The 17,507-nt window shown below is 42.8% G+C and overlaps 1 protein-coding gene across 1 annotated transcript; it reads right to left on the bottom strand.

Moving 5' to 3' along the window:
* Positions 1 to 1,004: 1,004 nt before the first annotated feature.
* TCTN3 (tectonic family member 3) lies at positions 1,005 to 17,267 on the bottom strand. Its single transcript, XM_060241895.1, has 14 exons — positions 16,997 to 17,267; positions 15,781 to 15,919; positions 14,542 to 14,663; positions 11,695 to 11,825; positions 11,261 to 11,369; positions 8,586 to 8,704; positions 8,155 to 8,190; positions 7,674 to 7,748; positions 7,448 to 7,573; positions 6,420 to 6,515; positions 5,366 to 5,460; positions 4,813 to 4,978; positions 3,424 to 3,549; positions 1,005 to 1,795 (listed from the first exon to the last, which is right to left on the bottom strand). The coding sequence occupies exons 1-14, from the start codon at positions 17,262 to 17,264 to the stop codon at positions 1,568 to 1,570; spliced, it is 1,836 nt and encodes a 611-aa protein (XP_060097878.1). The 5' UTR covers positions 17,265 to 17,267; the 3' UTR covers positions 1,005 to 1,567.
* Between the last annotated feature and the right edge of the window lie 240 nt (positions 17,268 to 17,507).

The following is a 17,507-nucleotide window of genomic DNA, read 5'->3' as shown; positions in this document are numbered from 1 at the left end:
CACCATCTCCCTGAGCCATTTATTCATTTAGCTAGCACTCTTCTTAATACAATGGCAACTTGTAAACAAATAGATTTCCAACCATATTAACTTCTAGATACTATAGAAGTGACTACATTCCTTTAGCATAACAGAGGAATGCTAATGAACAACATGTCTGATCACTTGTGGAAAGACACATGGTACAACATCTACCACAGTGTGAAGCAGTAATGAAGCAGTGAAGAAACTGCTTATGCTTATCCACTGGTAGCTGACAACATGATCACATAGGTACACTGTTGCAAAACCTGATCGTTCACACAGATAGAAGGAGAAATTGCATGAGGAGGAAACTTCAGATATGCAAAGTATTTATAACAAGATACCTCATCATTCATGTTTTATATTCTGGATTTAGTTATTGGACGTATATAAGACTAAGAGAAGAGCCCCGTGACGCAGAGTGGTAAAGCTGCTGTACTGCAGTCTGAGCTCCCTACTCATGACCCGAGTTTGATCCCGGCGGAAGCCGGCTCCAGGTTGACTCAGCCTTCCATCCTTCCGAGGTCGGTAAAATGAGTACCCAGCTTGCTGGGGTGGGGGGAGTGTAGATGACTGGGGAAGGCAATGGCACACCACCCGTAAAAAGTCTGCCGTGATAATGTTGTGAAAGCAACGTCGGAGTCAGAAACAACTGGTGCTCGCACAGGGGACTACCTTTTTAAGACTAGAACCTTCAGTGGAACTTCAGTTGCATAAAACAAGAGTCTAGTTCCCATCAAATACTTAATACTAATACTTAAGTGTGCATAAATTCCATACAATTAAAGACCCCCAGGCAGCAGCACACCATGTGGAAGTATCTTGTTTAATAATTGTTCTGTCAATTATAGTCGTAACTCCTCTGGGAAAGCCTGCTTCCTACCACAGCAACAGGAACAAAGACCAAGAACTGGAATTATTAAAGACGAGTCATGGCAATGAGAGCATGATTAAGGAATGATACCAGTTCTTTATCCATGTAGATAGAGTACTATTTTTTTATTTCAAAGTTGTGACGTACCAAATGTCCCAAGGAAAACATACTTGAATTTACATACTTGATAGTAACTCCTCTTTCAAAATAAAATGTAAGAGTTCAAGTTTGGGGATCAAAAGACTCCTATGTTCACTTGAAAGCATTTCCTAAATATGTTTTTGAGAGCAAATTGTGCTAGTACTACTTTAGATTCCTCAGTGAGTTTGTAAGGTGAACACACTCATGAAGAGACACAACATAATCACTTATGGCACAACTGTTAATGATTACCACAGTGCAGGTAAAAGCCAAATTTTGGCTATGGTGATATGTACACATAACATGGGCTGGTAATTCTTCAGCCCATGAAAACAGACTAGACTCCAAGAGTCTTGGGCATATAATGGATAGGTTCCACACTGCTCCTTCCACTGGAAGGATTAACTTTATCTAGAGTAATCCATGGAGCCATCAATCTTAATTACAGGCTAGGTCACAGAAAGCACAATCGCTGTGATATGAGCCTTGCAGATCTTGTTCCCTCCATTAGACATATGGTTCTTCAGTTCACAAGACAAACACTCCACACAACGTTAAGGTCACCAGCAGGGTGCTAGTTTGGCTTCCTGAAATGCTCCCAACACCATCCAAAGCCATTTTGAAAGGGAAGAAAAAATCAAATGGAAGTTTCCAGTAGGCTTTGGGCTGGCTATGTGGTGACTCTGGCCGCTTGGTGACATCAGTGAAGGCAACTGTAGTCGTCAATGGTAACATGTTCATATACATGCCTAGGGACTAAAAGAGGGGGGGGGGGATCTTAGAATTCACAATGCTTTGCCTAGTTCCTGCCATAGAGCCTGTTTATCGAAACACCAAGAATGAAGGAGTAACCTGCTCAGTGTCTTCCTTACTCCCCAGCTGACTAAGTCAAAGACTTTTCAGACAATTAACTGAAAACAGGGGCCTTTGTTTAAGGAGGTGGACAATAACAAAAGCTTCTTGTGAGGGAATATCATTCGTAATTATTGGTCAGAAGGAGGGGGGCACATTTTATACCAAAGAGAACTGAAGGAACAGTTAACTTGCAGTTATCTGCTCCTTCACCTTATCAGGATTGCCTTTTTTGGGAAGCAGGAACAGGGGCAGAAGGGCAACATACCAACATGCAAGGAGTCTAGAGAAATTCTCAGGGCCTTCAGACACATAGTTGTCAGGTGCCTCCTGTTCTATCTGGCACCTACTCTACCTCAGCCCCATAGCCAGAAATCTTTGGGTGGGGGGCCCAGGACATTAAAAAAAAAGGGGGGGGGCATGGAGACTTTTTCCAGCAGCCAGCTGCCCAGCCCCAGCTCGCTCACTCTCATGCTCTTGGGAGTGGAAAGAGCCTAGGGGGAGCGGCAGCAGTGAAAATGAAGCTGTGGGGAGAGTGGGGGAGGCAGGGAAGAACTCGGGGAGAGCGGCAGTGGCAAAAACGGGGCCATGGGGAGAACGGGAGAGGCAGGGAAGAGCCCGGGGAGAGCAGCAGCGGCAAAAACGGGGCTGCGGGGAGAGTGGGAAAGGCAGGGAAGAACCCGGGGAGAGAGGCAGTGGCGAAAACGGGGCCGTGGGGAGAGCGGGAGAGGCAGGGAAGAGCCTGGGAAAACGGCAGCTGCAAAAATGAGGCTGCGGGGAGAGTAGGGGAGGCAGGGAAGAGCCCAGGGAGAGTGGCAGTGGCAAAAACAGGGTCGTAGGGAGAGCGGGAGAGACAGGGAAGAGCCCAGGGAGAGCAGCAGCGGCAAAAATGGGGCCGTGGGGAGAGTGGGGGAGGCAGGGAAGAGCCCGGGGAGAGCAGCAGCAAAAACGGGGCTGCGGGGAGACCGGGAGAGGAAGGGAAGAGCGGCAGCAGCAAAAACGGGGCCATGGGGAGAGTGGGGGAGGCAGGGAAGAGCCCGGGGAGAGCGGCAGTGGCGAAAACAGGGCTAAAGGGAGACCGGGGGAGGCAGGAATGGGGTGGGAAGGGCCTGGGGAAAGCGGCAGCATGGAATTGGGGGAATGAGCAGTGGGGAAAGGAGGGGCCATACATGAGGAAGGGGGGTTGGCTAGGGGTCTGCTCTACTTGTACTTTATAGCTGTGGGGCCTGAGACTGGCCTCCCTTGCAAGCCTTGCAGTGGCAGCAGAGCCCCATAGTGTCCATCGCTGGCATTGCACTACACTAGAAATTGGCATCTTCCACATCCTATCAATACACCATATTAATTTGGACTAGTGCTTATTATATCCATTTAATAACATTTCTAGTCTTCCTTCAGGAGCAGGTTTTTCTATACATCTTACCTAAAAATTTGCTTAAATACTAGACTCTAATTTCCCACATGAAACCCTGTAAAAAATAAGAGGTGAAAAACTGAGAAACATCCCATGCTAAACAATCTTGATGGCTAACCTGCAGAGGCTTACAGATATAAAGGTACCGGGCTCCCAGAACCTGAGCTTGTGGGTTTGACAGAAGGCCCACCTGGGCCCATATCACTTGGATCTCCAGGGAAATAGGAATCATACAATGCCCATCCTAGAAAGGAAAATAAAAGGTAATGTTAAAGGCAATAATTCATCAAGCAACAGAAGTGGCAAAAGAAGGCCCAGAATTACTTGTTGCAACAGCTATATCCTAGTGTAATCCTCAATGGATTGCAGGAGACAGTACCGAGGCACATTTGTGCAGATTGTGAGAGTTTATGAGGATATTCTATTTTTGAGATGGAAGACACTGTATTCGATAAGAAGGATGGATATTGTGGTGTCAATGAAACTGATGGAGGATTATGCTGATTGTTAAAACTTACAGCTTCTGAGAAAGTATATGGGAAATGGGTGTTACTGGATTACTTGTCAAACCAAAATAAGCACTGACCAGCCAGTAGATTCTCCTTGGTGATCAGTCTAACAGGATTGAGATTAAGTTTCATAAATTAGTTGGGTCTTCTTTGTTGCACAGGAACTGTAGTCTTGACATCGTATTTGGTCTGTTGTGGTTTAATCAATGTATTTTTGCATATTTCATTATGTAGGATACTACATTTGCATATTTCATTACACTGTAGTTTAATCAATGATCAATTGTATTTTTGCATATTTCATTATGTAGGAATCTAATTTATGATAGAGCATTTGTGAATTTTGGGTATTTGGCTGTGTATTAAATAATTTTGGTGATGTTTGATTTATATAGGCTACATTAATACAGAGATTTTGATAATAAGCATTTCATAAATTAACTTATTGTTATGCATATATGTGCATTTGTACTCCACAGGACATTTTTCTGCATGACACTGTGGTCCCCAGATTACAGAGCAATACATAAGGAGCAAATACATTTAAGAGCTCATAACAAATTGCATAGATGCAAAATAGAGGCTTCTGTTACCCCCATCACTCCTTTCCCTGAAGAAAGCAAAGAATATAGAACATAGAACATGCACTTTTAGTACAGATAAATGAGGTTTTGTGGTTGCATAAGGGACTGCACTAGGCAAAACACAAACATACTTTACTTTGATACCACTGAAGAGAGAGATTCCAGAGAGGTAGCCTTTTCATTAAACTAAGTATGAATATGTGCATCTCCTACGGATATACACATGCTTCTGATGAAGCAAGTTCTGCCTTATTCTTGCCAGTGTAATAATGGGTCACTGAACTCCTGTTTCATTTTACTGGAGAGAAAGAGTTTACCTACACAGCAGACAATGCCCACTCATCTTTCAGATATTGTGACAAGGCCTACAAAGGGAATACATGTATGAAACTTGCTGCACTTTCACATTATTACCTGCATGGCACATCTTTGAGTGAAGATGCTATTCCATTCTCCTGGCTGGCTTGTATTAGCATTGCCAGTTATGGCCAACTTGTCCGGGTTATGTGGCCCTTGAAATGTTCGATATATACCCTCCTGCAAGTGGCTACAGTTTGCTTCTTCCAGCTTAATGGATGCACTAGAGATAACACAGAAACAGAGAGAGACCACGTTGTCTGAAATATCAGTGAAACTCTATTTCCATGCTGAAACACTGTCTAGAAAAGTGATCATATGGAGTCCTATCAGCACACAAGATCATACAGATGAGTTCATCCTTCCACATAGGGCAGATATCCTATGCGATTAAGAAATTCTGATCCTTTGCAATCGAACTCATAGGTGATTGAACTGGAGCATTCAGTCCTTCAGTAAAAGCACAGCTTATGAAACTAGAGAGAGACAGCGTCTTGTCAAATGCTTCAGCTCATGTGCTAAGAAGGAAACAGACAGCCACAGCTTCCTAAATCAGGCTATGACATCTGGACAGAAGATGTGAGCATGTAAGATAATAGGACAGCATTACTTGAACTGACAGGCAGTCCTCACGTTCTCTTTAAACAGTATACTGTATCTCTTCTCTGAGCATTGTCCATTATCTTGATTCTGTAAAATGGTTACCTGAAGAAAGGAGAAGGGTCAAGAAGCTAAACAAGAAGGTAATGGAAACCAGAGAAACTCTGTAGAGCAATCATCTACAACCCATCCTGGACAATGATACTTCCTTCTCACAAGCCTTGGCTGGCAGGCACCTCTTTGCTTACAAGCAGCCCCCTAATTTAAAAACTGATCCACAATAACAACAAATGACCTAACAGACATACTAGCCTAGGACCAAATTCCACAATAAGTAGCTGCCAACTCTGACCCTACATTCATTCAAGCAACACTATTACAAGATCTGTAACATCAGTGGCTTATTTAGTTGCTAGTTTATATCCAATGAGACATAAGTAATTATCTACTTATCCATATAAGGCAAACAGGTCAGCCTCTGCACATAAGAAAAAATGGATACAAATCTAAAATAAAAATAACAACATTCTGAAACCAGTACGTTCAAAAATCAGAAAGCAGCAGAATAGACCACAAAAGATAAAAAATGCCAGGCAAGGAGCTTGAGAATAAGCAAACAAGCATACTACAGTATCTTGGCAGTTTAATGTTCCTTTTGCAGATTCTTTTATAACTGGATTCCACTCTGAACACTTGCCTGATCCTTCACCGGATCCAAATCTTTGTCATAAAATCAGAAACCAAAGGACCAAAATAGTATGTTTGCAAGTAGTTCCATCAGCTAAGCTGTAACTAAGCTGTAACTTCTTAGTGTCATCTGTTGGCAAGAAAACTGAATAAAACTGTTATTCAAGCCTGAGTGTACAGTAATTCTAGACTGCGGTCGTGGCCTTGGTTCTATATTAGTCCATGTAATTATCTAAAGGATAACAAAAAGACCTTTCAAAAATCTACCCTAAAGCATTTGAGGGGCAGGACACAGAGAAAATAATAACACCCTAAGGAAACAATTGCCTAAAGCCTGTCCACACCATAGGGCAAAGGTATAGTCCTAGAAAGGATACATATTGCTGAGTGCCATTGCATAAAGCTACTAGTGGTGCTCCACTGATATATCCAGGATTCCCACTTCTCTGTTTGGCGAAAGAAGGGCTTTTATTCTGCAAAAAACAAAATGGGGGGAAACAACATTATCAGAAATATCATTCTCTGCACAGACTGGCGTACTGTCATTAGTAAAGGGCTAAGTGCCAGGGCTTGAAATGGTTGTCATTGTTTAGATTCAATTTCAGGGGAAATTATTTGGATGCAGATCCTGGAACTGAATCTAAACAATGATATCCTTATAAACTTAGCTTGTTATTTCTGTTTGAAACTGTTAAAACATTTCATTATATTGTATGCTTGTATGCTAATTTGCTGTTCAACCTCCGTCTTATATGCATGGAATGTTAAGTTTCATTTCACTTTGAGGAAGTGTGCATGCATATGGAAGCTCACACTTCGAATACAAATTTGTGGTCTTAAAGGAGCCACTGGACTCCCACTTTGTACTATTGCTTCAGACCAACACAGCTGCCCACCTGGATCTATCTTGAAGGAACTGTAGCTATTATGAACCACCTAGATGGGAAGTTTTCTCAGCTGTTTGTCAATGTCAGCAAAAATCTATCTTTAGAAATGTCTGTCATTATGTTTTCAAGTCCTGACACTTTTTCCTTTTGCAGTTCTCATATTATGCAACATCATATTGGTATATGGAACAGAAAGCCCTCCCACACTATTAGGTCTAGAAAATGTTTCCACAGCTCGAGACTTACTGAAGAGAAACTCAACTTATCTAGACTTAAACAGTCTTTTCAACTCTAAGGACATATGGTTAAAAAAAATCCCACTCCATACCAGACTGCTCATCAATTTTTTTATACCATCAGCACCCACATAGTCCACAAAAACAGTACATGGATAATAGATCCCATTCTAACAGGGTTCAAAGCTGAGAATCCAGTTGTGTATTATTGTCCCAACTTCTATACTACCAAACTCCACCCTCTTCCCTAGTCCAAGGATGTATGCAAGAAGTAGCACTAACCCAAAAAGTCAGTGAAAAACGCTGTTGTAGTATGGATCTCGTGTTTCCATATATGTTGCCCACTTTAAACTGGACAGAAATATTCTGAATTCCATGGATACCATTGAATTCCACTGCATAGATCACCTAGAAGCATGACAAACCATCAGAGGGAGTAAATATATATTGGGACAGTCCAGCTCTCCACTGTTCTAATGATGAGATGTCTGTTGAACTTATGAGATACCTCAGAAACAACATTGTAGCATGTGTTGCCAATCAGTATGGGAGATGCAGGTACTGAGACAGGAATGATCTTGACCTGGAAACAACAAAGCATATTTTCAGTTTTCAATTACGATTATCTTATTTTCAAGTATTCTTTCTATCCATTAAAATCCAGGGGCTTTCTCCAGCTTCCAAACCACCACCCCACACATTTCCCTTCCCTTGCTTAATCTTTCTGTTTTCCATGTGTATCATTCTAAGATACAACTGAGTTCCACTTGACTCAAAATTGCCACTCTGCCATTGAAGGTATCATGGCCTGTCATATGCTCTCAGTCTAATCTATCTCACAGAGGTACAGAGAAGATAAAATAAAGGGGGGGATTTTGTAAGTCACTTTGAGACCTCATCAAAGCTATGAATGAAAAGTTCAGAGTCCTTTAAGCTCAGAAGGGAGTAGAATTAATACTCAGGAATTACTATTCCTGCAATTATCTTACCTGTGAGGGCTGGAAAACAGTCAAGTTGACTGGGACCTTTAATGGAAAAGAGAGAGATGCCTTAGTATCTACACTGAAGAGTATTTTGCAGACCTTTGATTTCACATGGACAACTTTGTCTTTTTTTCAATATTCTCTTATGTAAGGAAAAAGAAAGAATGAATTAGGAACAGCCAATTTTAAAAAAAAGAACATCTCTCAGCCTGCAACAGTCCAGCAGAAACCAGTTCTTCCCTGACATTTTCTAAGTTATTAAAAACATATATTAAGAACTCACTGAAATGAGATTTTGTATCAAAACAAAGGCAGCAAGTACCCTCAGTTCTAAGGTTCTTGATCAATGTATAAGTATTATTTGCATTAGCATTATTATCAAGCCTGCACCAAAATGGCAAAACAATTAAGTCAAAAGCAGACCAAAAAGTTGACACCTTCAGCACACTGAAGTCACGGTAGTATGAAGCTGCATTCAGTGCAGGATCAGTGGTGCAACTGCTTGTCAGGTTAGTAAAGATGCGAATGCAGCTTGTGCTTTTGCTCTCCAGAAAACCTAAGAAAAGAACAAATCTGATAAATAGGGCAAAAGCTGGGAGCAAGCAGCAAACATTAGCCTAGAAACCTTGAGCCAAGAGGAAAAGGCACAGAGGAGACAAATATTTGAATAAATAATTACAACAGTAGATAGAGGTTCTGAAATACAGTTGCTAAGTGATCTGTGGCAACCCAAAATTTATTTCAGTGATCAAAAGCTTCTTACATATGAGAAGAAACTACGTATTTTAAAAGTTGCTGCCAAAATAAAGAGGCAAACAGTGATGCTTCTGTAACAGTGCCAGCCTGCATCTTGTGCTGGGAAGGAGAGTTGTTGACACAGACTGAAACAGAAAAATGTCTGCGCTACAGGCACCACATTAGTTAAAGGCCAGCTTGAATGGTTTTGCAGTCCCTGCGGAATTGGCCAAGATTTCGCAAGGCCCATACTTCTTCTGGTAGCTGGTTCCACCAGTGGGGGGCGGCAATCGAAAAGGCCCTTTCCCTGATGACTTTCAGTTTGACCTCCTTCGGCCCAGGGATTACCAGTAAGTTTTGAGAGCCAGATCGAAGTACCCTCTGGTATATAGGTAATAACCAGCACCTTGTAACGAATCCGGTACACTATTGGCAGCCAGTGCAATTCCCACCCACCTAAGATGAAAGAAAGCGGATTTAGCAGTGGCTGCTATCTGGGCCTCCATTGTCAGGGCAGGCTCCAGTAGTACCCCCAAGCTCTTGACCTTGTGTGCCACTTTCAGTGGCTCACTGTCAAGCACTAGTAGGGGAATTTCCCTTCCCGGACTGTCCCAACTCAGGCAAAGGACCTCTGTCTTTGTTGAATTCAACTTCAACCTACTCAGTCTGAGCCATCGCACCACAGCCTGCAGCGCCAGATCTAGGTTTTCTGGGACACAGGCCGGCTGTCCATCAATAGATAGAGCTGGGTGTCATCAGCATACTGGTGACAGCCCAACCCATACTTCCGGGCAATCTGGGCAAGGGGGCACATGTAGATGTTGAACAGCATTGGGGAGAGAACCGCCCCCTGTGGCACCCCACAATTAAATGGGTGCCTCCGGGACAGCTCTCGCCCAATCGCCACCCTTTGTCTCTGACCATCAAGGAAAGCCATTTCAAGGCCAACCCCTGAATCCCCGCGTCGGCGAGGCAGCAGGTCAGTAACCGATGGTCGACCGTATCGGACACAGCCAATAGGTCTAACAGCATCAGCACTGCCAAGCCGCCTCGATCCAGATGCCGCTGGAGATCATCCACCAGGGCGACTAGCACTGTCTCCATCCCATGACCTGGGTGGAAGCCAGATTGGTGGGTGTCTAAGACAGAAGCATCATCCAAAAAACTCTGTAACTGTAGCACAACTGCCCTCTCAATAATTTTACCTCAAAAGGGTATATTCGAGACCTGCCGGTAATTTGCCAATTTGGCCAGATCTGATGTAGCTTTTCTCAAGAGGGGGCGGACCACGGCCTCTTTAAGAGGCGTTGGGAAAAGCCCCTCCAAGAGGGATCTATTTATGATGTCCTGCATAGGACATCTAAGTTTCCTCTGACAAGCTTTAATTAGTCAGGAAGGGCAAGGGTCCAGATCACAAGTTGTTGGATGTACAGTGGAGAGGATTCTGTCGACTTCCAGACTGTTGAAGGATGCTGAAGCAATCCAGAGCTGGTCCAGAAGACAGGCACAGGGCCTCGAGTTCACATACTGTTTCCAATGTGACGGGGAGATCACAACAGAGAGACGAGATTTTATCTGCAAAAAATTCTGTGAAAGCCCCACAGCCTATCTCCAATTCCCTAGCGTTTGGCCTGCCTTGCGGCAGTGTTGTAGGGATCCGAATTGTCCTAAACAATTGTGCCGGGTGTGAATTTGCAGACACAATCTTGGCCGCAAAGTAAGTTTTCTTTGTGGCTTTGACTGCCATCTCATAGGATCTCATAAACTCTCTATAAGATGTTCTAGTCTCTTTGTCCCGAGTACGCCGCCATTGCCTCTCTAGCCATCTGAGCTCCCGTTTCAGCTGCGCAATTCCGGGGTGTACCACAGTGCCAGCTTAACACGAGGGCACCGAGGTGCGATCTCATCGATCGCTCTAGAAAGCCGGACATGCCAGCCTCAACCAGGTCATTGAGAGAATCGCCAGGGAAGGTAAGATGGTGGGAACAGACATTGTTATAAGGGAAGGAGACAGAGACATGGAGGTGCTCAGCCCCCTTCCAGTCTGTGTCCCATCCTGACGGTGGCAGGTAGTGGGGTCAGGTTCAATACTAACTCAAATGAAGCCTCTCTCTGAACAAAAACAGTTAAGTCTGTTTCCTAGGAAACAGCTACCGTCCAATCATGACACACTTCACTCACCTATCCCTGCCCCTTCTTTCTTACTCCACAAGCCTACATTTTTGATCACAACAAGATACATTTAAAACTCCACATTAAAACATAGAAATAAAAACATGCACAGTATTTACAAGGCAAAACACAACAGTGATGAAGCCCAAACAAATTTGTAGACCCCTGTTAACAGATATTAGAACATTGAAGTCCCCTTGCTCACCAGCAGGATTTCCATCACTGCAAAGTGTGTTGGCAAACATGCTTGCTGGTTGTTTGAGTACACTCAATATAGATGAAGCAGCAAAGTAAATCTGGATTGGATCACCTGCCTGAAATGAAATAGGAAAGTGACATATGGAGTAGACTCCAGCAAAACAAGACTACACACTAAAGCAGAACTTCATCATCCACCCTTCTACATAAAGAATGAGTTACTATAAGCCACTAGTAAACCTTCATCACTCTACAAAAATGAAACTTTACATGAAGGAGATAGATTGAAAAGGGGAAAAAAACATACCTTTCACTGAAGTTAACTTTGACTCTCTGAAGTAGTTCTCTCACTAGCATGAATGCAGTAAAAATTACTTATCCATAGCAGACAGTCAACTCACCCAATAAAAGGTAGATAGAGATAGCAGACTGACAACTCACCCGGTAAAAGGTAGATGGAGATGGCTCAGTTTGTTCTGGCAAAATGAATGATGGCCTTCCATATTGTGCCGACAATATTGGTAAGTTTTCTTTTGTAATCATCTGTGGCTTTTGGAAATAATTCAGTTTTGCTATATGTAAAAATAGGAAAGAAACCTCAAATTTATAGTAAATGAGTGAGGCAAATTAGGCAGAGTTGCATGGCTTAGTCTTAACATCAAGGCCATGTGGCAATAGGAAGTAACAAGGTGTTACAGTGCAAACCTCTGCTGGTGCTTCAGCAACTAAAACAGTGAACATGGTCAGATAACCACAAAATAATTAGAACAAAAACCTCAACATCCAAAGTGATTGGTATTTTACATGGCCTGGATGCATGTTCAGATGATATACTTTTGGTACCTGCTTGTAAGATTTAAATGGATACTTTTCAACTTGCGGAGTCTGAGATTGTGGACAAGATCCTTAGATAGGTAAGACCAACCATCTGTGTTATCAATGCCCTTCTTGACTAATAAAAGCTTCCAGAGGACTGGCTGAGTAAGTTAGGGAAGTGTTAAGTGCTTCCTTCAGAATGGGAGATGTGCCACTTGAACTCAAGGAGGCAATGATTAGACCAGCTTTGAAAAAGCCCTCCCTGGACCCTACTATTCTAGAAATTTCTGGCCAGTCTCCAATCTTTCATACTTGGGCAAGGTGCTAGAGTGGGTTGTGGCTTCTCAGCTCCAGGTGCTCCCAGAAGAGACTGATTTTCTGGATCCATTTTAGCTTCAGGTCAGACTTTGGAACAAAGACTGCTTTGGTTGCCTTGGGTGATGATCTCAACCAAAAATTAGATGGGGGGCATTATATCACAGTTACCTTACTAGTTCCGTTGGGTCTCTTAGTGGCCTTAAATACTATCAACCATAATTTCCTACTGAGCCACCTCTCAACACTGGGACAAAAGGGCACAGTGTTACAGCAGTTTAAGTCCTAGCTGGTGAAGATAAGTCTCATAAGGCAGTGTTGGGGGATTCCTGGTCTTCCCCATGATCACTGGTCTGTGAGGTGCTGCAGGGTTCCATCTTATCCCCCTTGCTATTTAATAATATAAAAGCCACCACTAGGATAGGTCATCAGGAGGTATGGGTTGCAGTGTCACTAATATGCAGGTAATATCCAGCTCAACCTTTTTCCCCCCACCTAATTCCAAGGGTGTTGTTGATATTCTGAACCAGTGCTTGAATACGGTAATGGGGTGGATGAGGGTGAAGTTCTCTGAGTTAAAAGAAAGGCACACCTAGGACTCAAAAATACTTCTTTCTTGGATGGGCTTATACTTCACTTGAAAAGCCAGTTTCACGGTTTGGAAGTGCTTGCTCACCTTAGAAAACCACTTGGCTATGGCAGCTTGGAGTGCTTTGGTTCAGCTGGTGCACAAGCTATGCACATTCCTGGTTTACTCAGATCTAGCCACAGTGATCCATGCCTTAGTTATATCTAGATTAGACTCCTGTAATGTGTTCTTCTTGGAGATACCCTTGAAGAATGGCTAGAAGATGTAGATAGCACAGAATGACATAGCTAGATTGCTGGTTGGGGATACCAGGAACATATGATCCTGATACTACAGCAATTACAGCGCTACTGATCTGCTCTCAAGCCCATTTCAAGATGTTGGTTTTGTCCTTTGAAGTCCTACATGGTTTGTGACTGGGGTATCTGAAGGACCACCTTCTCCAATAAGCTTCTGTCTGGCAATTAAGATCACAAGGAGAAGCCATTCAAACAGTCCAACCAATTAAAGAAGCTTATCTGGTGGGTACACAAGAGAGGGCCTTTTTGATGGAGACCCCACAATTATGCAACAGCCTTCTCAGAAAGGTGCACCTGCCCCCCTCCCCAGTCAATCTTCAGGAGACAGCCAAAGACAGTTTTATTTAGTACTGAATTTGACGGATTTAGTTTTATTTATTGGCAGTCCCAACTGGAGTCTTTAAATTGTGACCTTTTATTTGTTTTTATAATTGTTTTATTTATTTTGCTTTATCTTGTTCGTTATAATCATTTTATGTATATTGTAAACTAACTTGAGTTCCATAAAGAAGAAAGGCAGTAATAGAAAAGCAATAAATGTTTTAAATTAATAAACACAGAGAAAAGGCTGGGCTACAGAGATGCCAAGTTGGCTATGGAAGTTATATTAAAACATGATTGAGCAATATCATATTGTTATTGAAAAGGGAAAGTATCCCCTCCCCCAATTTCATTATTAGATGTACTCCATCCAAGACATCCATCTAGAATACTGCATTCATTTCTTGGATGTATATTTGTTTGTGAACAGAGGAGAATATGAATAGAAGAACATTCTGAAAAGCTGAAAACTAAAGGCATGAGGTACAGACAGAATGAAAATGATGTATTTTGCATGTAAAAATAGAATTTATGGATAGCATAAAAGGCTGGCATAAACATGACAGAGCACATTTGAATCATAAAGAGGAGTCCTAAGCAGTTAGAATCTTGCTCAGGTCTATTCTGTGGTGATGGAACTGTTAATATCTTACTACTGCTTAAAGAAAAGGCAAAAAAGGGTTTTAAGATAGACAAATACACTTTCACTATTAGAACAAACTGGAAATACTAGTGTATAAAGTCTATAGGCGGTTGTGGAATGATTGTCACAAGCTTTAGAAGAAAGCTAGATAAAACAAAGACCATCATTTTCCCTGTGTGTTCAACAGATACCACTGAACTATGTTGTTTATACTCCTATATATAAACCTGGCAACAAAAAATTTATGCAGCAAAAACAGCAACTTTGAGACAAAGAGTAACATTCAGACTGTATTTTCTACTTACAGTTATTTAACTGCACGCAGAACAGCAGTGTACATCTACTAGAATCGAGAACTATTTCAGTGAAGTAGGGGGTGTTATTTCGGAAAATGAGAGATTTCTCTAAACACATCCGACTCACAGCCCTAAGCAGAAAACAGAAGCAAGCAAAATCATCATGCTGGGGGGGGGCATGATACAGCAGCTAAAAATATCTCACGTCAACAATGTATCACAACAATTACCATCAAACATATGCTACTAACTGAAGGGTTATTGAGCTGACATATCATTGGCATATAACAAAGAACAGCATATATTTTGTTAGAGAGCTGTTCTTCCTGCTCCAGTTTTGTGCTGATTTTGTGGCAAACAGTAGTCAGGAGTATCAAAGCTCTGTGAATGTTTGGATTCACACTCAAGAAAAAGGTTAACAGCAATTTCTATAATCTTTCTGGCTTCAGTTTTTAAAATGCACAGAGATGCACACAGAGATGAAACATGTAAAGCCACCTTATGTTCTCTCAGACCACTGATCTAGCTAATTCAGTATTGTACATTCTGAATGGTAGTGGCTCTCTGATGTTGTAAAATGTAATGTAATGTAAAATTTTATTTGTATCCCGCCCTCCCCCGCCGAAGCAGGCTCAGGGCGGCTAACAACATTAAGGCAAAGGTCATTCACACCAACCTATTATGGACTGAATCTCAGGACTTTTGCAAGCAAAGCATGTGCAGTCCTGGTGAGCTGCAGTTTGTCTCCCTCTCTTCCCCATTCCTTCTCTCATAAGAAAACAAAATGCTGGTTTAATGTTAGCCCAAACAAAGTCCCTGAAAATCCTTTTCTCCCTACTCAAATGATTATAGGATATGATACATAAAGAGGTCAAATCAGACCTTTTCATATAATTCTATCTACAAGATTGTCCAAAGTAACTAGATCAGGGCATGAGTACATCCTAGGTGATTCTTGTGGGCTTGCAGAGTGCTAAATACTAAAATTCACAAGATTATTCCCCCACACACACAAAAAACCCCTTTCTTCCTATATTAGCAAGGTGAGTGTCCAAATCTCACATGCTCCAAAGCAGTCCAGAACCTCCACCACCTCACTGGTACTAATTAAGCTGGCTTCTTAAACAAGTTTACGTCCTAAATGACATCAGATTCATGGAGCCAAATCTTTCCCTAACAGAAAAAAAGTATCCTACTCAATGCCCTTATTCTTTGCACACTGGAAAGCAGTAGATTCAGCTACCTCACCTGGTGCTGCCTGGAAGACAGAAGGAGAAGGGGCACTCAGAGCCGCCCATGCTACATTCTGAGCCACATTTTGAATCACAGCAGCAGTTGAGGTCACAGAAGCCTGGGTGCAGGTCACAGGGGCAAATTGACAAAGAGCCTTTGCAGAGAGGAATGAAGAGGGTCAGCATTTGGGATTGCAGGAAAAAACCATGAATCAAGAGACACTTTGTACCTTATCTCATGTTTATCTCACCCTTCCCTAACAAGCTCAGGGTAATGTACATAATGTACATGCAGATTATGCATGAAGTGGAGAAAGTATACAGAAGAACAAGAGTTGGATTTATATCCCACTCTTCACTACCCGAAGGTGTCTCAGAGCACTTTACAATCTCCTTCCCTTCCTCTCCGCACAACAGACACCCTGTGCGGTAGGTGGGACTGAGAGAGCTCTGAGAGAACTGTGACTGACTCAATGTGGAAGAATGGGGTAGGGAATCAAATCCAGTTCTCCAGATTAGAGTCCACCACTCTTAGTCACTACACCAAACTGGCTCTCAGGGAGAACATCTCTCTCCTCCCCATTAGTTCAGGATAAAACTGACAGGCAATAGGTTCAGGACAGATATTACACGGCAATTAACTCATTGTATTCAGACGCTCTCAAACGAAAGATTGTAACTCACTTAGCTGGTTTAAAAAGGAGACTAGAAAAATCACTGCTGTTACTGTTAGACTGATGGACAACAATTACTTATGATCAGATTTCAACTGGCCATTTACTTTGCCAGGGAAAATCCCAGTGGGCTGATGCTCTGAGCTTCCCCTTCCAAAAGGGCCAACACAGAGGCTCTCAGTGGTGGCACCCAGTTTCACTCTGGCTCGCCTCTTTTCTCTTTCACCCTTTATCATTTAAAGGCAGGGCAGGACATCTGGAGGAGATTTGGCTCTTTTCCAGAACCGTTTTGGACTCCCAGTCTGTCCTGATTTTGGTAACTAAACAAAATGTATATTTTCAGAGGCCGTGCGTGTACCTATTAATGCCAGGTGCAGATAGCCAACAGCAGTGGGGAGGATTCCTGCCCGCAAGTGGCCTTCCTAGAATAACCGGCTTGCCACTGAGTAGGATGCTAGACTAGATGAATCTGTGGGCGAAGCCCTCTTCCACACTTCTTATGTTAAGGGATGTTTTAGAACAGCAACTACCTCAAGCAACCCCCAGCTTCTCCCTCACCCATTCTGTGTCCGGCTCTCTCTTCCCTCCAAACTTCGGGTGTCTCGTTGGGCCCCATCTTCTCCGAGTACAGGGTATCATTTTCTTTCTCTGATTCAGCCTTCTCGGAGGGCTCTTCCTCCGAGTACAGGGTATCATTTTCTTTCTCCGGTTCAGCCTTCCCCAAGACCGACACCAGAAGCAACAACAAAATTATCAACTGATCCACGGTCATCTCGGACGCCTCCCTTCGTTGCTTAGAGACCGGAGTCGCACACTTACGACGCATGCCAATCGCACATCCGCACAAGAAAGAGCCGTTAAGAGCCTATTGCGCAGGCGCAAAACAACTGCCTGTGTTGAAGGAGGGGCCTCAGGCAATAGTGGCGTCGGGAATCGGTTGTGGATTTACTTACCGGTTCTGAAGCGTAAAATGTCGGGCAGTTTAGTTCAGAGTGAATCGTCCAGTTTGTTAGGAGGCACCAAAAGAAACTGGGTTAGGGAGACTACTCACAGTGTAAGGTAGTGGGCA

Source organism: Heteronotia binoei, chromosome 6, assembly GCF_032191835.1.
Source record: "Heteronotia binoei isolate CCM8104 ecotype False Entrance Well chromosome 6, APGP_CSIRO_Hbin_v1, whole genome shotgun sequence".
Lineage (NCBI taxonomy): Eukaryota > Metazoa > Chordata > Lepidosauria > Squamata > Gekkonidae > Heteronotia > Heteronotia binoei.
The sequence above is the reverse complement of the archived record's forward strand: the minus strand, read 5'-3'. Positions and strand labels throughout refer to the sequence as shown.

What these genes read in the sequence shown, in the direction of transcription:
- TCTN3 (XM_060241895.1), bottom strand. Translation starts at nt 17,264, where the DNA reads ATGCGTCGTAAGTGTGCGACTCCGGTCTCTAAGCAACGAAGGGAGGCG. An exon ending in GCAATGGCACTCAGCAATAT is followed by an intron (nt 5,461 to 6,419) that starts GTATCCTTTCTA and finishes TCCTTTCTTCAG; the next exon opens with GTAACCATTTTACAGAATCA. An exon ending in ATATCTGTAAGCCTCTGCAG is followed by an intron (nt 1,796 to 3,423) that starts GTTAGCCATCAA and finishes CCCCTCTTTTAG; the next exon opens with TCCCTAGGCATGTATATGAA.